The 23,054-nt window shown below is 37.3% G+C and overlaps 1 protein-coding gene across 1 annotated transcript in view; it reads left to right on the forward strand.

The window, feature by feature from the left end:
* Nucleotides 1–19,241, forward strand: part of LOC121296880 (adhesion G-protein coupled receptor D1-like) — a 63,401-nt gene extending 44,160 nt beyond the window's left edge. Inside the window, exons 20-25 of the mRNA XM_041222771.1 lie at nt 1,545–1,611; nt 4,069–4,160; nt 11,742–11,868; nt 14,156–14,197; nt 14,863–14,955; nt 17,097–19,241. Coding sequence (XP_041078705.1) covers nt 1,545–1,611; nt 4,069–4,160; nt 11,742–11,868; nt 14,156–14,197; nt 14,863–14,955; nt 17,097–17,192 — 517 coding nt within the window. The 3' untranslated portion in view covers nt 17,193–19,241. The remainder of the gene's footprint in view (nt 1–1,544; nt 1,612–4,068; nt 4,161–11,741; nt 11,869–14,155; nt 14,198–14,862; nt 14,956–17,096) is intronic.
* The last annotated feature ends 3,813 nt before the right edge of the window (nt 19,242–23,054 follow it).

Genomic DNA, 23,054 nt, shown 5'->3' on the forward strand with positions numbered 1-23,054 from the left:
AAATGCTCCACTTAAAAAAAAAAACAATATAACATTCCTGGGCAGCACTTTGAGGGGCATACATAAAAAAGCAGGAGCAGGGACTCACGTTATAGTTAAGGCTTGTAACAACCTCATAATCCTTAAATGCTCCACTTAAAAAAAAAATCAATATAACATTCCTGGGCAGCACTTTGAGGGGCATACATAAAAAATACAATGTAATGACATGGTAATAACTGTGTAATTACCAATGTTTTCTGCTGTTTTGTAGTAACTACTGGCAAGTGTATAATTGCATGGTGTTGCCAAGGCCATTTCCATGGGATTGAGGCAGAGTAGGATCAGTTTGCAACTACCTAGTTATTACAATGTAATTACACATATGGCTAGTCATGCCATGTAATGTGAAGTGCTACCCAATGGAGTTTTTTTTGTTTCAGAGGTTGTGATTCCGAGAATTGTCTACATGGCTATCTGAAAACATATCCACCTAATAAGATCTGTTAAATGGGACCAGGGTGACACTGTACTGAATGTACTCATGTGCTATTCTATAGAGCAGAAGTGAGGTATACCTGAATGCACACGTCATATGCTTGTGTTTAGCTGCTTGCATTAGAAAGCGTTTTCTTTCTTGAGCAGTTGTCTGGAGAGCTCCTCAAAGCACTTTGGTTTGCTGTTAGGAGTCCTTTGAGAAGTAAGTTCTACATGCTGTATCTGTAGCTTTGGCTCACAGATACATTCTGACAAGGATTCTCCTAGACTCCCCAGCCAGTGCCCCATTTAAACACTCCCCAGGATTGATGCATTGTGTGCATTTAGGGAATGACATTTTTAGTAAGAAAAAAAGAGTCATGAATCATGTTTTATGTTGAAATTGTCTTCTTCAAGTAAAAGTTTCTGTAAATAAAAAAATGTATGTCTGTGATACCAACGCCTCAAAAAATTTATTGTTTTATAACATTGAAACCCAACTCTCGAGTATGGAAGCTCATTTCCCCCACCAAAATAATAAAAAAAAAGAAATACATTTTAAATTTCCATTATAAGGTTGACATACTATCTCATTATTTCGACATACTATCTCATTATTGTGACTTACTATAATAAGTCGAAATAACGAGATACTAAGTCAAAATAACAAGATAGTATGTCAACCATATAACGGAAATTTAAAATGTATTTATTTATTTATTTTTCTTGGTGGCAAAAATGGGCTCCCGGGGGATAGTGAAAAAGAAAACAACAAGTATATAACAGAGAAATGAGGTCAACGTGGGCTGTCATAATGTTTTCTGTGTAGTCCAGCTCACATTGGGGATAAAATGAGGGTACATTTTTATTTTTATTTAAATACAGAATTGTGTGTTGAAACATAAGATTATATGCTAGTTGCAGTTCACTATTTCTAAATGATTTTATTTGGATTAAGTACCTTAAGCAGGCAGCATAAACTGTTGGTTTTGTCTGAAATAGACTCACTTTAATAAGTACGCTTCCAAAATGAATTGCTGCGATCTACTCACTTTTACTCATTGTTATGCCTCTCGTTCTCTCTACAGCTGCTGGCTTTCCCTGGAGAATGGAGCAATTTGGGCCTTCGTGGCACCTGCCTTGTTTGTAATCCTGGTAAGTACAGTGCACTGAAATACTTAGCAAGTCTTTCTCCGGGAGTGGGGTGTTTGAGAACCAAAGAAAAAAGCTTGGGAAAGTGTGTACTGCTCCACAAGCTTACTGTCATCTTTCCAAACCCGAACTTTGATATTAAAACTTGGCAAGTCTGAAAAAAATACAATATTTCAAAAGGTTTTTTAATCTAATCTTACAGTAAATGAGATGTCCTGTCAAGCATTCAAGTCTAAATTGTTACCCAGTGGAATCCTGCCACTTGCTCTCACCAGTTACAATTGGCAGTGGTTTCCACAGATTGTATGAAAAAGAAACAGCAGCCATGGGACAGTGCTTCCCAACGGCTGATAATGCGAATCCCAGGGATGCTCTCAAGAGTTTTTTGCTGTCGGTGGGTAACAGTTGTCTCTCCTTACATTAATCAACAAACTACAGAAGACCCAATTCTGTCATAGAACGTTGACAACTCATCTATCTATCTATCTATCTATCTATCTATCTATCTATCTATCTATCTGCTACGGGTGTTCAAAAACGTGTTACTCGTACTCAGAATTGTCTTTAAGAAGTATTTATTGGCAATAAATCCATTTATTAACCTGTTTGTTTCAAAACCAGAAAAGCAGTCCTCCCTCACCTTTACAATTGAGTAGCTATCAGTGACAATTCACTTCCGCAGTGAGTGTTTTGAAATCCGATTAGAAGAATGTTTTCCTTTTATCTTGGGCGCTGACTTGGTACTGGCGTATCCTAAACTTTTAAAATCCCAATCTGCTTTTAAAAGTGAATTGCCATTGATTGAACATTGTGATAATACTATTTATACTTCTTAAAGAATTTTCTCGTTGGGGGGTGTTAGGGGGTGGGGGGGGGGGGATGATAGATGTCATAGATCTACAATTTCTATAATAAATGCTATATACACATTTGGGGAATATTTCATAACTTACATTTGAAGCATGCATAGAAAAACAAGTTTTAAATGAAATGTATGCCTAGAGAACAACGCAAAAGAGCGCAAAAGCAGATTGAAACATAAATCTAATGGGGGGTTTGGTACAGTCCATTTCATAAAGTAAATCTGAAGGCTAGGAGAGATTGTGCACCTTGATTAGATTAGCAGCTCCTCCCTGCGTTGTAGCGCTGTGTGTAGAGAGACACAGGTGCAGATGGGGACGTCGGCGCCATTAGCAAATGCAAAATAAAATAAAACCCTCCAGGTTGCCCGAAAAACGATTTCTTACTGGGGGCGAAAAGCGTGTCAACAAAAATATATGAAGTATGAAAATGGCTATTGGATAAGGAGGCTGGTTTCATTTCATTACCATAAAAAGTACCTCAGCATAAAAAATAAATAAATAAATAAATCACTTTGATCTGTTCTTGTAATAAGCAGATAGCCAAACTGGCATGGAACATGAATAATGTTTCATTCACTTGAGTGAATGCTCTGTTGCCCTGATTTCCATATTAGTAATGAGTTTTGTGAAAAGAGCCAGCATTACGGTTCAATCATTTTTTTGTGTTAAAATGCTGTTGTAGATTTATGTGTTTGCATTCATTGTCTGTGTAATATCTCCGGTTCCTGATATATTCCCCTGTGCATTGATGGCTGAACTGTTGTTGTTTTTAAACAGAAGTGTCTACATTTTCTCAAGGTGTAGAACACTACATAGATGGGCTAGTCGTGCAGGGATTATTGCTTCTAAATATAACCTAAATGTAATGCAGTTTTCAGGGTTTTCCAGATGCATTTTTTTACATGAATATATGGCTCTTCATTTAAATGTCGCATTTGATCATGCATTGTACTGTGCAGAAGGAATAATGACTTTGTAAAGAATAGATACTGCTATTCTTATGTTCAGTCGAAATCTAAATCAGAATTTTCAAATAAAAAAAACAGCTAAATCTTGTGAAGGTCGTTTACAAGTACTGAGTACAATACTGTGCTGGAGTGCCTTGTAGGTCGAACAGAAATAAGAATGTATTAATCGGGGATGCTGAAAATGAAAGAATAAGTCTTCAAATCTAAACTGCATTACAAATGACCTAAACACGTAACTCTTAGTCCTGAAATCTGTCATGCCCTAGGATATTATTTTTGGCACCACTGTCCTGTAGAAGCCTTTCAAAAAGTACCAAAACATGCAATACTTACAATGCATAAAATACCCCTTTGCCTTGTTATTTGATGCCTTAAGGAAAACAACACAACATTTAAAATGTAATCCAAGGGATAGTTTCAAAAACAGAGAATAAACTAAGCATTTTTAGTGTGATACATATGGTGATCAGTAACTCCGACAAGTGGATAATCTAAACAGGTCTGAAGTGGTTCATATTCGCAAGAGTTGATTTATATTCTGTTTCTATCATGTGCACTTTAAATGCTCACGGTTGGGGATGCAGCACAGCATACTGCAGGGTTAAAATCGTGTCTTGTTTTTGACTCAGGTGAATATTGGTATCCTGATCGCTGTGACGAGAATCATCTCCAGAATCAGTGCAGATAATTACAAGGTGCACGGAGTCTCCAGTGCAGTCAAGTAAGCCCTTTTACTTCATCTTGCTGATGTAGGAATGCTGTAGCCTTGCAGGCACACATAAAACAGCACAGAGCTAGAACAGCAAGTCCAGACATTATCTATTGACTGTTTCACTGTACTGTTTCTCACATGCGGGGGTTTGGGATCTGCTTTACCATTCAACCACACTTCCAGGTATATGTAGACATGCCCCCAGCATACCCCTACATGAGCAGTAATAAATAATACCCTGTGTTAGCATTCACAAAATCCTTATTTCAGTGCTGATGTACACTTGCTCATCTACACTTTGGAATATTTGAACACAGAACAAGGTAAGAACATGGGACAAAAATGGCTCTGTATGTTTTTTTTTTTTTGGTTTCTTTTTAAAGAAACTTGCTGTACAGCTATGGCCACAAGTTTTGCATCGCTTAGAATTTTAGGGCTGAGAAAAAAAAAATCTGAACATAATTTAGATCTTTTATTTAACATCAAGTAATCAAAGAACCTACAAAATTATATCGCAAAAGTCCACCGGAAGCCATAATAGTAGTATAGTATTTCATGTTTTTCAATGTTTGTCACTTTTTCGTTAAGTATATGGAAAACTACAAAGCGGTATGTAATTCAATATGTTAACGTAACATTATTCAGCAGGTTTCATTTGACTTTATGAAGCATAATGTATTTATTCTATAGGGAGATGCTAAACGTTTGGCGATAGCAGCAGGTGTTAATTTCCTCTCTGACACACATTCAAAGGAATCAAGTATTTAGAATCTACTTTCTTATCTCTAATTAGAATTATCAATATTATCACTGGTCTCTTTTCTTGTGTTTAAGATCTATTGTATTTTTTCTTGTGCTTCCATTTTCAATAGGCAGGTGAAAAGTTACTGTTGCTTCCTGGTATCTAATTGTTAATTCCATTAGTCCAGCTACAATCAGATCATACACCACAGTTACCAACCAACTATGGAAACAAATCAAGAACTAAAAGATTCCCAGAACAATAAAATGTGTATTATTGATAATACAATGAAAAGTTACTTTTTGTTTCTACAATGATTTGATTGCCAATATGTTACGGTTTTATTTCTGTTGGTATGTTTATAATTTATAATTTATATTTTAGCTATTACTTGTGGTTGTGTAAAGTTGATTTCAAGAAAGAGTTGCAATGTTCATGACCAACTTTGAGTATTTATTATGATATTCATTGAAAGCTTTTTTTTTTTTTTTATTCAGAACTTACCAGTCATGCAGATCCTATTTTGTTTTTCTCTTGCCAATTTTTACATTCCTTTATTCAGTCAAATGGGCTCCCTATTGCTATGAGGTGTCAAAAGGATAGAAGAGGCGGGCTCATTTGTATGACAGCCGCTTTGTCATTCAGGAAATAGACTGATTGGGCGATCGCTGCTTTTTGGCACATACATATCTCCTGTAAATATTTTGATGTATTTGTCTTCCAGTACTGATTTAAAAAATACATTTGATACAGTGTGATTTGGAAGACTAGTTTAATAGCTGAAAAGGTACTGTTACCAGTGGTGAAACTGCTTAACTTTTTCACTTTTATCAGCAAACATCTTCTTTGCTTCTGAAGCTCTATTAGTAAATTACAAACAAGCAAACAAAAAAAAGATAGACCACTGCTCATTTTTGTTTTTATTACTGTTTCCATAACATCTTAAAAAACGTTTGGGCTTCTGAATTTTCCAACTGTTCCGAATGACAGCACTGCCTTCAAATCGTGTCTTTTGAAGAGCGCTGTGAAAAATACATGTGCTAGACTGTTATCTTGTGCTTGTATAGAAGCCAGGTGCTATGGTGTCTACAGTGAGACTCACCCTGGGGAAAATGTGCAGTAGAGCAATTAAAAGAATAACGAGGTTGTGGTAGGGCTTTTGTTTTTTTTTTGACCTGACGACACCCTACAATTGAGTGCTCATTCTTCAATAGTAAAATATCAAGCATGGAAAATCTATTACCAGCTGCAAATACTTTCTGAGTTCAGCACCCATTCAGCAGAAACAGAAAATGATAACTTTTTTAACGGAGTAAAGATACTTGTTTGTTTGTTTGTTTTTTAATTATTCGACTCTGTCATGCTCGATGTGCAATTGTACTCTACTTTAATTACGGAGCATTTCAGGGATCCCGTTCCCTTTTTCTCCAGGTTATGTTAGTGCTCTTTTTAAAAAGGGCAGTGTGAAATTGCTTTCTAGATATTTCCAACTGTTTTCTATTGAGTGTAGGTGTTGTCATGGAGACAGAAAATTCATATTGCAAGGAAATTTGTAGAATTCATGTTTCATGTCCTTGAGGTATCCTGTTCTAAAAGGCTTTGTTGTTGACTGTCAAGCTGTTTCCTTACACAACATTTCAAAACAAGATTTCAGCGATAATTATTCAGTAATAATAAACTATCAATATCAAACTCTATAATCATCGTAGCAGGTATACAATATACATGCTTTCACCACATCTGAATCCCAATTAAAAATTTAGGCTGGCAGAAAACTAAGCTATAAAAAAATCAAAAAAAAAAAAAAATCTATGCAATTAGTAAAGAAAGGCCCTATGTACTTCATATTACAAGTAACCCTTTTGATTTAAGGTGCATATTTAAAAAAATGGGATCAGAGGCACGTTTCCTGTCTGTTGGGCTACAACAAACAACTTGACTGTCTGTTATTTTTTATCAGTGGAGGTGCTGCTCTGGTACTGGTCTTCAAATCACAAACTGTATTATGATGTTATACACCAGCCCCAGTAGAGGTGTATACAAGTGGGCAGTTTTCCATTGTAAGTGCAGAGAGGATCTTTGAAATACAAACAAAAATAACCAACCCTCAGCAAGTCTTCAATAGTAAAAGTGTACAGAAAAATTATCTGTTCAATAGTGGATTATTAGTAATGGACAGTAACCCAAATGTCTTTAATTTTGCGTATACATCGCACAAACCAAATGAACAAGTAACATGTATTTAGAAAGTGGAGACATTCTCCATCAGTGAATGAGCTCAAATAAAGAAAGTAACAAACCCACACAGAATTGGTACATGATACATGTTTTGACACAGGAAATTTACCAATTCAAATGAGCCTTTAATGCTCGATTTATTTTAAGCAATTTGCCATTATTACTGTAATTACTGCTTGCTTTATTGAACAAAGCAAGGGAAGAAAGACAAACTAATGGAGAAAAATTGAGTCATTTAGTTTTTTATCGAAACTGGTGGCAGTGAAGACAATTTAATGATGGGACACAGAGCATGCGTCTTCTTTCCTGTGCTGTCTTTCTCAGTTAGCAATATTTCAGTAGGGGCTACCTGTTTGGTTGTTCTTGTATTTCTTTATAGCTGTGAAACACAGAACTTATCCTTTAAAATGATATCTGGTACTGCAAGCTTTCATCGTTGTTCGCAAAATGCAGGCAAAGGTACAACAGTGGTTTTGTTTTTCTGTTCATAAAGCTTTAATTCCCAGGTTATTAAGTTTTTATGAACTTTCGCAAAAAAGTTAAAGACTGTTGTTGATTTCTGTAACAATACTAGGAATCAAAGATTATTTTAATGTATGTAGCGCAATATTATTCCTGCCTCTTCATAAACGATTGTGCATTTTTAGCTGTCTGCATATTCCATCAGAGTAAATGATGAATAAAGAGTGGACTTTTTCAATGAGGTATTCATGTGTTTCTATAGGGTTGCTATCTGAAGTTTTAAAGAAAGAGGCTCACAGAAAATCTAACTCTGACAGAGATTTCTTGGCAGATACTGACATTGAAGACATACAGAAAAAGTTTGTTTAAATGTTAGTCCATTTTGTTTGTCTATTTATTTTGGCATCAAATGCCGTGTCTTGATTTTTGTACAACTGTTTTATTTTACAATAATAAACCGCGCAGCAGCTCATCCATTCATAATTTCATCTCGCAGTACTGTGTGTTTCTTCTGGTCTGACATCCTCACTACAGCCGTCTTTGTCACATGTGGTGTCAGAACAGGGAGAACACCGCCTCCAAAACTCAGGCCAGGAGAAGTACTGCAGAGGAAAAATCTATATTAAAGGGCAATGGCAGAAGGCGCCATCAGGCTGAGGGACTGGATCCAGGACAATGATGGGCTAGAGGCCCAGTCCATGCCCGTAGCCACCCGGGTCCGTCTTATGAGAGGGAACACACCCCAGACTCCCTGGAGGAAGGTGTGGAGTTGGTCCTCTGCTACCTGGATGCAGCTATAAAAAGAACAGCAGCCCAGGTAGCAGGGTGCCAGGGCCCAGACGGGGGGACTGCGGAAGTCCAGCACCCAGACGGGGGAACCACGAGAGTCCAGCACCCAGACGGGGGGACCACGAGAGTCCAGCGCCCAGACGGGGGGACTGCGGGAATCCAAAGCCCGAGAGGGAGCTGTTCCCACTTCCACCAGCAGTGGAAGAATGCCTGCTCACCTCATCTCCACCAGCAGAGGAAGGATGCCTGCTGGTATCACTTCCCCCACCGCCACCACCTGGAGGAGAGGAGCAGGTGCTGCCTCTGCCTCCATCACCTACCCCTGCAAGTGAGGGAGAGCCGCACCAGTCCCCTGCCAGTGAGGGAGAGCCGCACCAGTCCCCTGTAACAAGGGTAGACTACACACTGCTCCCACCTCCATCGCCAGGAGACTACACGCCTCCGCCACCTCCACCAGCAGGAGCAGAGCAGCAGGAGCTGCCTCTGCTTACGGCACCTCCACCTCCAGGAGCAGAACAGGTCTCCAAATTAATTAACTGGGTGTTAATTGGCAGATGGTCATGTGAACATAAGCCTGTCTGTTCCTGTGTTCGGGGTATTTGTTTGAGAGGAGGTACACGAGTGAGACTGGAGAAAATCAAAAACTAAAACTAGAGTAGCCTACAGGATCAGTGAGGGTGGTTGCCCAGCCTGACTTAGGTATTGTTTTGTTTTTATGTGTTCGTTATTTGTTTTGTTTAAACTTTTATTTTGCTCTGTGAGCAGTGGGGTTTTTTTTTGTGTTTTTGTCTAAATATTTATTTTAGTTTTTGTTTCAATAAAAACAGCAGACCAGAGTGCCTATCATCCATAGTACCTGCCTGTCTGTCTCTTGTCAGCTTTCTGGTCTGGAAACGTCACTACTCGGCTACCCTGTCACATGGTTGCCCATAACAACACTGCATATCAAACAAGTAGAGATGATCTGAATAGCTCTTTAATGCCTGTTTCTGTAAGAACATCTAATTAAAGTACAAATGTTTGTCACAAGTGACTCTTATTTCATCTGGAATTACTGCCAGCACTAAATCTGAGATCAGAAAATAACAGCGGGAGTGTGACCCACCGTTAGCTGAGCAGAGAGGCTGCAGAACATTTGCTACTTGACGTGTGTGGATTAACTGAATTTTCAGTTAACATCAGCAGTCCTGAGGCCCAATTCAGATTCATGATTAAAGTATTCCTTTGAATAGAGACGCCAGACAACAGTAAATCAAATCCCAGAAGGTCCACCATTCCATGCTGTTGCTGTTACTGTTTAGTGTCAGCTGATCTTCAGACTTCTAAGTTCAGATGTCAAGAGTAATCAGGTTCAATCAAAATGATCCCTTTTTGTTTTTGAACAAAGTTTTATTTATTCTGCAGGAAAAGACCAAATGAGCTCATTAGAATCACTGATATAGGTGTTTCCCCAAAGTTTTTCTTCCTGACCTGGATGTAGAATCAAAGGTATACAATACAACCTAAATAAAAAGATTTTAATCACCATTTTCTTTTGTTTTGAAAATCTCTGTTTCATTGTCACTTCTTCCATCAGCAACTACTGAAGTTTACTGAACTCTCTGTAAGTCACAGTATGATTTCAGTATGTTTCCCATTTGGGTTTCTCTCATAATAACAACGATTTAAACTATGTGTTGTGGGTGTTCTGCAATCCACTTATGGGGTGTTTTAAAGATATAAAGAATGGGCTTTACTGGGAACTGGATCACTCCCTCCTGTCAAAAAGTGTTGCTTGATCCTGTGAACCAATTTAAAGTTATGTTTGTTAGGTTGTATTTTCATACCAATCGCAAAAGATTAAGTTCACGGCGTAACCAAAAAAATCTATATATCTTTCAGGAACCTAAACTTCAAAGAAGTTTTTTTTTCTTCGGCTAAATAGCTCTGTTTTACACATTTGTCCATAAAAATATGTTTTCCTGTTGCTCTGGCTGGATGTGGATGAAAGCAATTTAATTATCAGGCATGGCTTATCACTTACACTTAACTTGGCTGTGCTGGTACATACGTTTGTTTGTTTTTGTTTTTTTTTTTTTAATGGAAATACCTTCAGTTAGTCTTTTAAAAAGTATTTTGTTTCCTGCATAAATATATCTCACCATGATGTGGCTCATACATTCATAGGAATTGTTTCGCGTGCCTGTAGATGTTTTTAGAGCTTACCGGAGAGCACTGAAGCATATCAGTTTGTTTGTCTTTATTGCTGACAGCAGGTTATACAGTTAACACTTCAATTAATTTCTAGGAGGTCTTGCTCTATACATTACATCCTCTCACACAAAGCTGTATAAATACAGGGCTCCCTCTCTATAACTCAGGTCTTGGGTGACACACAAAATAAGCACTACAACCGAAGAGCATTATAAACGAGGGGGGGGGGGGGGGGGGGGGTTAGGTTATTATGTTTTTATGAACTTTTTTGTGAAATTAAAGCTTTATGAACAGAAAAACGAAACCACTGTTGTACCTTTGCCTGCATTTTACGAACAACGATGAAAGCTTGCAGTCCATATATAGTGAAGCCAAAATGTAAATTTCCATTAATTAACCATGCATAAAGCACCATGTAATCAACTCTATGTTTTTAACAAAAAAACTGGTAACATTCCCAGTCATTGATAATTTTAATTAGCAGTTTTTAAACATTAAATAGCCTGGTTAAACGGCGGTCGGGAGTTCAGTTCGAAGTGACAGACAAGCAAACCAAGTGTGAGAAGGAGACCGGATTGGGAAAGGGGAAGAGGGAATGGGCTCACCCCAGGTTCGGCTGCCGGAGAGGGGCTGAAGCGAAGCTAAAGCGTCTCATCTCCCAGAGAAAGCCGCAGCCCCTCTTGCAGCGAAAAAGTAAATACATTAGGAAAGATAACCACGTAATAGGCCTAATATTTATTTAGTTACAAAACGTATGCTGAATGAGATGTCTATGTTACAAAGTGCCAGCGCAGCTTTTCTTCAGTTCAGATATTGTATCAAAATGGAAAGACGGAAACAGAAGTTAGACTGAGAAGTTGTTTACAGTTGAACAAAACTGTTACTGTATTTACTGTAGAAATATTGAATGAATCACTAGTATAAGGTATCGTGGGACATGCTGTAGGAGCGTTATATCCGAGAGCCTTATAGCGAGGGGAGCACTGTACATGGATATACTGTTCTATATGAAACCCCGGGATAGTATCCGAAATGGGCAACTTCCATCAGAGTTAATATAAAACAAAACACACATACTGTATGAATTGTACATCTAAACAATATGACCAGTTCAAGCCTAAAGCTTGATTGTGTTGTGCCGTTAAAGATTTAAATTTCTCTTTCAGACTGACCGCCAAAGCAGTAGCTGTCCTGTTGCCCATTTTGGGAATCTCCTGGATATTTGGGGTCCTGGCAGTCAATGAACGCTCCCTCCTGTTCCAGTATATGTTTGCCACATTCAATTCCCTGCAGGTAAGTCATTTGACATCCTAATGCTGCTTATTTTGGATGTGATTCTTGAAGGTTGCATTAAATAATTACAGGCTAAGAAAAAACACCCTTGCTGATGTACATGGAATTCCTAGGCTAATTTGTCTGAGAGACTAATACAGTTGACTAATTCAAGATTTAATGATGCATTGCAGAGGTACTGGTTGGGTAAGCATTTATATAAATATTTTTTCTTGATGGAGGGCTGTTATGGATTTGCTTTGTACAGTATGTATGAGTGGTCATGTTACAATTGCTAGCCTACGTCCTCTGGGACTGCATTGAATTAATGAGACAGATAACTCGTTTGGGCTTTCTCATTACCACGATCTGCCCCCAGACCAGAAAAGCATCATTGCAGTATTAAGCTTTTCTTTTCTTGTTCCTTTACCTTCCATCCAAAAAAAAAAAAAAAAAAAAACGGCCACTGCAGTAACGCAAAAACAAATGTTGGTTTATGATTGTGACCACCCCCCTTATAAACGACAATTCCTGCAATCCATCTGATTTTACCAGAACACCGAATATCCAGTATTTTACCCCATATTTATCAGCTGTCATAAAGGCACATTTTAACAGTAAATATGCAAACGTATGCAAGCTGCAAGATAAATCACAGAGTTTTCTCAAATAAAGGGATCTTTTGCGTTTATTAGATTTGATCATTTTCAAAAGCTTTTTTTTTTTTTTTTTTTTTTTAATTTATTCGTCGCCAATGTTTTTTTACCCCAGTTTTCTCCCTAATTTGGAATGCCTAATTATTATTATTTATCCCGGTTCACCGCTGCAACCCCCCGGCAACTCGGGAAATGGAGGCTAAATCATGCATCCTCTGAAACGTATTCCTGTATTCCTGTCAATCCGTCATTTTTTGCGTTGCGGATCTACTGCGAAGCCACCAGTAAACCACCTATAGTGCTGGAGGACAAGACAGATCTGATTGGCTCCACTGCATACCCACACGCGTCCTATCAGCCACAGGGGTCGCTGGTGCGTGGTGAACCATGGATTGCCCTGCCTACCTAAGCCCTCCTTACCCAGGCGGCATTCGGCCAATTGTGCGCCGCCCCTAGGAACCCCCAGTCACGGTCGGTAATGACATAGCCTGGATTTGATCCTGCGATCTCCAGACTATAGGGTGCATCCTGCACGTGGAGCGCCTTTGCTAGATGCGCCACTCAGGAGACCCTCAAAAGCATAATTTGAAGAGTAAGTCGCAGGGTTCCTATAGCATTATACATTCCCATGTGTTGCTATAACTATTTAAATAATTTACCTGTAATTTTTCCTTTCATTGTTAACATCCCGACAACTTTTGTACACTTATAAATTTAAAGTCTGTTTCAAAGCTCTTCAAAATAGCTGCTCTAGTGCACTGGGTTTTGAAATATGTTTTTTTTTTTTTTAAACATAATAAGTGCTCTGGCTTTTCTGTTCCATACCACAACATGGATCATTATTACTGGGCAATAATCCTTTCACTATCAGTGCACTAGAGTGGCCTTTTTGAAAATAGCTTTGAAACAGACTTTAATATAATACCTTGTTTCCATGGACAGCCAACTCGAGTCGTCTTGAGTGCGCTCAAATTGGTCTGAATTCTCACAGAACTTGAAATCTTTAAATACTGTTTTTATTCAAATGTAATGGAATAAAATTGGTGTTAGTCCTAAATCTGAAAGTACCGGAACGCCAATTTAAATATAGATTTTTCTCAAACAAATTATACAAATTCACATTTTATTTGTACAGTATAATGCACTTATACTGCTCCCTGATCAGTGCCGCCAGGTTGCGACAGTTCTGGACAATTTCATTTTACACGACATTCGGAAAAAATTTTTTTGGGCCTGGACCACTACCACATTTGATCCCATGAGTGGCTGGCTGGTTCTTAATGTTCTCTTCATTGCATCACAAGGACGAAATTAAAATACACACCATTTATCAGAGACTGTGGTACAGAGCTTACCATCAAAAGTGGCACATAGGGAATCGGACACTGGTTCCTAGTGCCTATTTAATTGAAAGACTAATTTCATTTCCCTACGGAAAAGAGATCGCTTCATCGGTGCTCTGCCACCCAAATTGGAGTGGTCGGGCGCCATACATGCATTTTTATATCAAATCGGTAAAGATTCTTAAGTTAATTTTTAAGTCAAGATTTCTGCCATTATCGAAAGAAGTACCGAAAAGTACCAGTACCTTTGTTATCTATGCTGGTTTTCTGACAAAAAAAAACAAAAACATTTTTTGTTTGTTTTTCAAGGGTTTCTTCATTTTTCTCTTCCACTGCCTCCTCAACTCAGAGGTAATGTATTTTAATTCAAATATATTTTAATTTCAGTTGCGGTTGGTTATTTCTGCATAATAGGACAAACGATGCTCTTGCAAGAAAAAAAAAGACACAAGTAAGCATGCTTACAGTATCAAAGAAGTGAAAAACAATGATCTTGATTAGCTAATTTTCATTAGTATTATTCCCATTAGATGAACGCATGTCATGTAGAACAAAGAAGGTATGCATAGAAATGCGGCAAACTTATACATATATTGAACAAACTAAAAAGATTTTCCTATTGTCTGTATTGTGATGCAGAAAAGTCAGTGGGATATCTCACTGACAGTGAATACAATAGGAGGTTTAAAAAATAATAATCTAGAGATGTGCTTATACAATTGTAAAGACACTCTGCAGGGACAGTTTAAAGCGCTAGTTATTGAGTGAATCAGAATCTGGTATCTTAGGAAAGGCCTGTCTTTCTGTCTTTACCTTTTTATGCATATCTTACTTAAGTTACTGACATGGGATCTTGGGATATACCGTCAGGGTGAATCATGCACACATGACTCACTTAGTTTTACATCTACATGCACATACACTACAGCAGATATAGGTCATGGTTTCTATTTTTTCATGATAAAATAAATAACTTACTAACATTGTTTGTTTCTTTTTCTTCGTTGTTCTTTAAGGTCAGAGCAGCTTTCAAACATAAAACAAAGGTATGGTCTCTGACCAGCAGTTCCATCCGAAACATCAATGTGAAACCTTTCAACTCAGACATCGTAAGTGTAGGCTGCCTCTGTTCTGCTGAAGAAAATCTGTATATTATTCTCAGTTTTTCCATTGTGGTGTTAAGGTTAATCATCCTGAAAAACAACAGGTTTGACTTTGGTAGAAAAGTAAGAGGCACAGACTCTGCAGGGGAGGCAGCGTAGGTGTTGTTTTTATGATTCAACAGCCACCAGTAAAGTTCAGTGAAGCAGGATGACATATCATGTTTGCACAAGGGAGGTAACAAATAACTCCTATTCCATCATTGAAGCCCCCTTGAAAATCTTTAAATATTACAAAAACAATGCATTTAACCAGTTTCTCTCAACACTTTGATTGATGGCCAAACTCTCCAAAGAAATACATTTTATTAAAGCCATTGGAGTTTAGTTTTTTGAAAGGCATTCTCTAAAACGATTTGTAACCATTGCTATTGTAGTTGGCAGAAGACAGAACCAGTAAGAGACTTCTACAATATAAGGGGTGTTTCTTAACCTTTTGCAGTCCATTTATTCAGCGCTTGTCAGGCATGTCAGGTCCAATTTATTTTCACACGCGCTGTTTATTTTACACGCACTGTTTACATTTTTTTTTTCTGAGTAAAACAGATTTAAAAGGCACTGCATGGCAAGCCCCACCCCTTGTTCGCTGTATTTTTCACATACCTCTTTATAGACGTGCATACTGATAAATCCTCTCCTGATCACTTGTTTTATCACCAAACTCCTGAATATTGTGATCCTTGTCATTATTTTATTACTATAACATCTCAAAAAGCTCTGCAATTGTCTGTGATATTTTTTGAGTGCTGGATGCAGAAGCAGCTACCTCCTTTGTTATGTCCTATGAGATAGGCCCTTTTTTTCAGTTTTATTTGGCTCCTATCGGTCTCACTCTGCCATTGAAAGGTATTCTCCGGAGAAAAAATGACTAGAGACCTGTGCTTTACGTCTTTTTGATGATATCGGACTGGAAAGGTAAAATTTTAATCTCAGACCTGGTCGGACATAGGGCCACAAAGGGTTAATAAGCTTGTCAAAAACATACATTTTGAAGTGCTCCTGGTATAGGGTGGTATTTGCAAGGGAGGCGGACTAGTTTTTTACTTCCTGGAAGCGGCAAAATCTCTGATTTATGCGTTAGAGATGAATGATAAACAGAATTTCAGTCCCATCACAAGTAAAAAGCACTGCTGTGCAAGTAAATAAAATCTGACTCTGCTGATGCAACACATTTATTTTTACTTGTATTATTCAAGAAATAATCTGCAGTTTGAAAAGCAAGCTATGAAAGGGTGGAGTTTTTCCATATTTCCAAACTTCTACAACAAAGAGAGAGACTGCAGCCAAAGATCACAGCCGCTTCTAGCTGCATAATCGCAAAGAGCCATCCGACCGTGTCTTGCGGAGCTACAGTGTGAGCTGGCAGAAGGAAATTGAGTAGGACGAACTTTCTGCAGAAGAAACATCCTGGATCCATAAATTAAGTATTAATTATTATTATGAAAAAAATAAATGTGCTGAGACAATAAATGTTGACATCCGTCACAACCACTTACCCAAGGCAAATGAAGGATAAAAGGTTAGGATGTTTCATATAAGGTAGGATTGCAATCTGAGAGCAGAGCGAGGGATGTATTTCCTAATTCCTGGCAGTGAGGTTTCAGTGAGGACAACCTTTTTTTATTAGAGAATAAAAATCAGTTGGCACCAGCATATATCACATTGTTTTGACCAGCTTGGTTTTGGCATTTGACCTTGTCTTTTGGGGGAAATGGTGCTGCTTGGAAAAGTTGGATCTCTCAGGTGGAGGCAGGTTGACAGCCACAGACCCTGGCTCAAAATGAGGTGGAAGTTGTAGGTGTAGGTTAGCTGAAATTACTTCACTGACGGTAAAAATAGATTTAAGTGTACATGGCTTGAATACTATATCAAGCTATCACTGATCTGAAGGTTCATATGAATGTGGGAATTACCTCTCTGGTCCAGAGTCTGCTTCTTTTAATTTCCCATCAACCAAGTGATCACATTTGCAGGAGTATTTAGAGTTTCCTGCCTGAAACTTCACACAGCTTTAAATGTTTAGTTTTTATTCTGAATGTGAGAAAAGGTGTATTACTGGTAATCTAATTTCATTTTATTTTACCTGCTAGATGAATGGAAACAGACCAGATGGGAGCCCAACCAAAATTAACACATGGGATAAGAGCACAAACTCAGCTAATCGCATTGCTTTATCTGCAGTGTAACACTGTGCTGCGACATCTCAATGGCACGGAAAAAAAAGGATAATATACATGCACCGGAAAATATTTTCAAAGAGTTTTCCATATCACCTGGAAACCATGTGAACTGTCTTGCAGGACCAGTGATGAGTTTGCCCTCTAAAACCTTTGGAGTTGCTTTCTCCGGGCTGCTATTAAGAAGTTTCTGGTTTAAGGGAGACGTTTGACCTTCAGCAAAGCATTTTTCTTTCATAAATGAAAGATAAGCCAAACGGACGATGCCAGTCAAAAAAAATAAATACGTGGGTCTTAAAGGTTTAAACATCAGAAATGAAGGTCCTAATAACAGTTGTATTTATTGTAACATGTTAATCGCACAGCTGCAGCTTTTCCACTTCGAATTTCTAAGTAAAGGTCTGCATGTATCTGTGCTTTGCTTTCTAGAAATCTTTCCTTAAATCAGTATAACACAGCCGAGAGACTGCTCCCAGAACACGATTTTGTCAAAGTGCGGTATAAAGATTATTCAGCATTTCAATGATTTAATTGAAATTATTTTTGAAAGATGCAACTGCATTGCATGGCGGTTAGTGTTCTGCTCATTAGGGTCAGAGTCCAAACTGGGCTTTGTGTTTTAACCATTATTTTACAAGGTTACAGGGGAAATCCTGTTACAGTCTTATTGTCACAATTTCCCTTTATTTGAAGTGATATTAAAAAGGTTTAGCTATAATGTTTGCTGTGCCATTGTTACTACCAGAGTCCATTAACCCCCTGTAACTCCTAACAGCAGTTTGCAGGGGGCTTTTGTTTTTACATGTCATGAGAAATATGGTTTGGTCTAAACTTGTTCTTTTACTTCTTGTTTCTGTAACATTTTCAGAGCATTGCTGGGAATCTCATATCTGGGTTTCTGGTAGTATTAAATAGGTGTTATGAAATATGTGATATATTCAGTGAGAAGAGTGACAAATACTATAAATATAAATATAAGATACATTTGATTTCAATACAAAGGTATGATAACAAAGCATTAGTACCCGGGGCATTTTGCCATCAGCTGTGACATCTTTATAATTATTGTAATTATTATTATGATTATTACTATTTATGATTTTTTATTTGTACTTGGCACGACTCAGCCCTAAAATAGAATATTACTGAATATGCAGCAGACTCGTTGTTCAGATTAGTGAATTGTACTGATAGTTAAAATGCCTTTTCTAGTCTTTGTTTTATGTATATGTAATCTAAAATCAACAATATACCTGCTGAAAAACACATATTAAAATGGTAAGTTGATCCAGACAGAGTTAGTATTAGCAGAGTCTACTGTATAATCCAGTTCAAAGGGTGCTATAAATCAAAACCTACTTCTACTGTATATTTTGTTCCACAGATCTTCATCAGACTTGTTTTGAGCTGTATGTACATTGCCACGAGTGACAGACATGCTTGCAAATGCTATACATTCTAGCTGACTGTAAGTGAATTTATGTTTTATACAGTATAAATCATTGTAACTAACGCTATGAGGACACAGTCTGCTATGCAAGGTGTAATTCTTGAATGATAAAAAAATATATTGTAAAAATAAAAATAATCTGTAAGCTCACAAAATGCTTTTGATGATGCAGTTTTCTGGTTGAATCTGAGATTTTTAAGTCATGAGCACTGTCTAATGATTGAATCAGCCTACCCTGCACTGTCTCTATTATGAGGTTAACCTTGAATATTGAAAGACATGATTGTAGTGATGAAGACCGCTTTGTGCTTTTTGAGACACACTAAAATGCCCATGAACTTATTTCCACACATTGAGATGAGAGCCTTGAACACAGTTTCCAAGATAACAGTAACACATATGTAAGAGTAAAATGATACATAATTTTCAAGGAAATGGAAAATCTGTTGCGACATTGTGATTTGCGAATATAGGCCACTGCATCAGGGGTTTCCTTTAGATGTATATTTTAGCTGAAATTACAACCTGCTGTGCCTTGGGTGTTTGTATGATAGGGGATTGCAAAATATTACAACCTCAAAGCTGTCCAGGCAGAATGCTACACAACAGAATGCATGTTTAAATTACTTTCTGTATTAGTGCTAAAGTATGATGTCTTCTTAATTCAATAAAATGGAAAGAAATGTCAAGTTTGTTATTACTGATTTCAACTGTGAATGATGATGGGGTGACTCTCAATAACAGTGCTGCTCTTAAAAAAACTGTACATTGGTCATTTAGCTGTTTCCCTATACTTACATTATACATTTACCATAGTGTGCTGTGGTTTTACAGTGCTTTACCTTTCCTTTATATACTTTATCATGCATTCACTATGCTGAACTACATTTTGCTATGTCTTTACCTTGTCTATAAGGGATTCAAACAATAAAAAACAAAACAAAACCACCTTTTCCACTTGTCTAACAGCAATGTAAGCAAGGTATTTTACATTCAGTCTAGTTTACTTGTTGTTTTTGTTAACAGTTCCAGGTTTTATGCATGTCCAATTTCAAAATATTTTTATGTTTTTGAAAATCAAAATTTCATCTCTGTCTGTTAGCTCTGTTTCATTGTCGGGAGACTCCAGTTATTCACACTGTTTCAGGGAGTGCAACTTTAAAAGGCAAAACACAAAGCAAAGAACTCCCAAGAATAATAATAATAATAAAAAAAAAACAGCAAAATTCATTTTGACATTCAGTCGCAAACTGTTATTTGTAACAAGAAAATAACACATGCTAAGCCTGAATGTGACTGCAAGGTTGAAACACTTTTTGATAATTAAGTTAATTTGAGGCAATACATTTTCCTTTCTATTGCCTCAAATCCCATGCTGTTCCAGTAATTCCACAGTTTGCAATTACTTGTACCATTGTAGAAGTCTAATAGAAGCAGAGATACAGGAAAGTTTGTTACAGAAACAAAATATCACGTATATATTTTAAAATAAGCTTAGGATATTCTTGGACCTATTTTAATCTGTTTCCTTTGCAACAATGCCTTTCTTATTTTCTACATCTCTCTTGCCTTCTATACAAGATTATTATTTATTATTATTTACCTTCTAAAACTCTGCTCGTTGCTTCCTGTGGCAAGGCACTGTATCTTAACTTTCTTTTATGTTTTTCTTGCTGCACTTTATGTTGAGATCATGACTGAATTCTGGCAGCTTGCCCTGTAGTTTCCTTATTTTGTTATCAATTCCAGCAAGCTGTCAATGCATTTTTAAACCCCTCACCTCAGTCTATATTCCTTCAGGCTGTTTATCAGCTACCTTTTGTTAGATTGCTCTTCCCCTTCTCCTTCATTACTAGTGACACATCTTTCCCTAGAATATTATCCAGTCAGCCATTTATTGAAAAGTCAGATGGGTAGTTGCAGCCTGCATTTTTATCTTTGCTTGTAAATTACTTCCAAACCTGAGTCCTATTGATTGTAGAACAGAGATGTTCAGGTGTTTTTTGGCCAAAAGAGCCATACTGATCAGAGAGGTGTTAAAGAACTATACTGATCAGAGTACTTAAAGACCCATGCTGGTCAGAGAGTTCTTAAAGAGACATGTTGTTAGTGAGGTTGTGTTAATTAAATGTGTTCCATGTTTGTACACACCCCACATCATTTGTTTTTTGCATTCTGACACCACATATTTATCTAAATTAAACGTACTATATTGTGGAGCTCATGAGTCATATATGGCCCATTGCAGGACAAGACCATGTGTTCTGTCCAATTTCAATAATGTTCTGCTTATGCTCACACTAAATTATTAAATATAACACTTTATTAATGCTTGTTATACAAAATTCTGTACATGTTGTATTACCCTACAATGTGATACAAGTTGATTGGTGTAAAATGTACTCTGACACATTGACTCAACCTTGACTCAAGTATTAGGGTACTGGTAAATATAGTCTAGCAAGACTTATATACTGGTTCAACAACATCCAAGACTTAGACTCTTTAGATTCTCATGTGTAATATCAATAGACTGTCTGGTCACACTGCTAAACGCATTACCACTGGAGAGCAGCTGAGTAAATGTTTAGATGTTTGGAAGTAGTATGGATGCTACTAGAAAATACTTTAGCTTTTGAAAGGCAGTTGGCTTTAAGAATACGTGTGGCTATTCGTCTAAGGTTGAGTTGCCTTTTCAAAACATAAACACAGTCATAAATTTGTCCTTTAAAAAAAGGGAGAAATTTCATGATTAACAATTACACTATTACCAAGCTAAACTTCCCAAGTCAAAATAACCAGCTTGCAAAAAGGCACAGTGGTACCTGGTGCGTTCTTTGATATTTATATTCGAAGCATTGCAAGATGAAAAAGTAATACCTTTATGCTAAAGTTAACATTTAAAGCACAGTTGGTATTGCTTTGTTATTGCTTCCTACCCAGTTAGGACCCGTCTTTTTAAAAAACATTAATAAGCATCACTGAGTTTTTCCTTTCTCATTTGGCAACATGTCAATGAGGATTACAATGGAGCAAAAGTAAATACCAAGCCTTATACAGACAAGTTACCAATGACATACTATTGTGGTTACACTGAAAGGTTTGTCTACTTCAGGTCTGCCCAGTTTACAGTAGTTCTAATTCTAGAGCTGATGAAGCTAGGAAGCTATGACTATATGATATAAATTAATAGCAGTGTTTTAGCCCACAGAAATCACAATGATAGGTGGTTGTGCAATGGATTGCCAGTATTTATTGGTGCAGTGGCACCATTGGTACTGTATGCTGGAATCTGAGAATCTTACCCATGTGATGCACTTTAACTGATGACTCATATTATTGTTACCATAGAACACCTATTGATTAGTTCAAATGCATAATTCAATACTCTCCTCACCGGAAGAAGTCGTTTGAAAGACTACTGCGAAGATAAATCAGGCGGCTGACATGTGGTCTCTGGCTCTCAGCTGCCACTTATTCTGTACAGTAGATGACACTTTTGAAATGTTTTTTTAGATAAACAGTAAGTCACCTTTAATTATACTGGCAAACTGTTATCATCCTCTGTCTGAGACTCATTGAAACCGAGCTGTCAGATCTTCAGTACTAATGATCTCCAGGAGTATTATAATCAGGCCAGCCCAGCCATGCAAGTAAAATGAAGTGGAATTAGGAAGACAAGCATGTTGAGAAGCAAATTGGGACCAGCTGAATCTGTACTTTTGGATTTTATAAATCTGGGAACTCTGGTTTCATTTCTATCTCACGTTTAAGATGCAGTGGGGTATCACTTTTTATTACAAATGCAACATAATTATATAAATATATACAGGCTGTCTCAAAGTTTAGAAAGAATCTGTTTAAAAGTGAGATTATTCACCCAAAGAAGACTTTTTTTTCAATGGCTATAGGTGAAAGTAACTTCAATTTCTTACCAGTATTGTATTATTGTTCAGTCCCATCCTTTTTATTGCAGACGATAACAACTAATCATTTTCTTTATATTGTTCTGTACTTGTCTGCTCAGAATATGAACTAAACTATGCACAAAATGTTTACTTCTGAGTGGTGTCACCTTGTATATTTCATTTTGATTGCGAAGCATCTCATGGTTGTTTTTCTGTTGATATTTTTCCTTTTTAAAAGCAAGGAGCCGCGTATCATAGTGTTTCATTCTGCCAAGTAATGAAGTGGAATAATTGTCTTATGTGGGTATTCGCTTCAATTCAGGCCACTAAGATTTCAGTTTCAGCGGTGCATCTAAAGAAATACTCTCCACTAATCCCGCTGGTCCTCCGGGGGTAATGTATTAACTCACTTAATAACATCACTATAAACTGTAGTATACAATAAAAACACAGTGGAATGAGGTCGTCAGAAAATCTGGTTTGATTAGTGGGTTGGTGGCATGTTGTGTCACT

The sequence above is a fragment of the Polyodon spathula genome, chromosome 22 (assembly GCF_017654505.1).
Source record: "Polyodon spathula isolate WHYD16114869_AA chromosome 22, ASM1765450v1, whole genome shotgun sequence".
Classification (NCBI taxonomy): Eukaryota; Metazoa; Chordata; class Actinopteri; order Acipenseriformes; family Polyodontidae; genus Polyodon; species Polyodon spathula.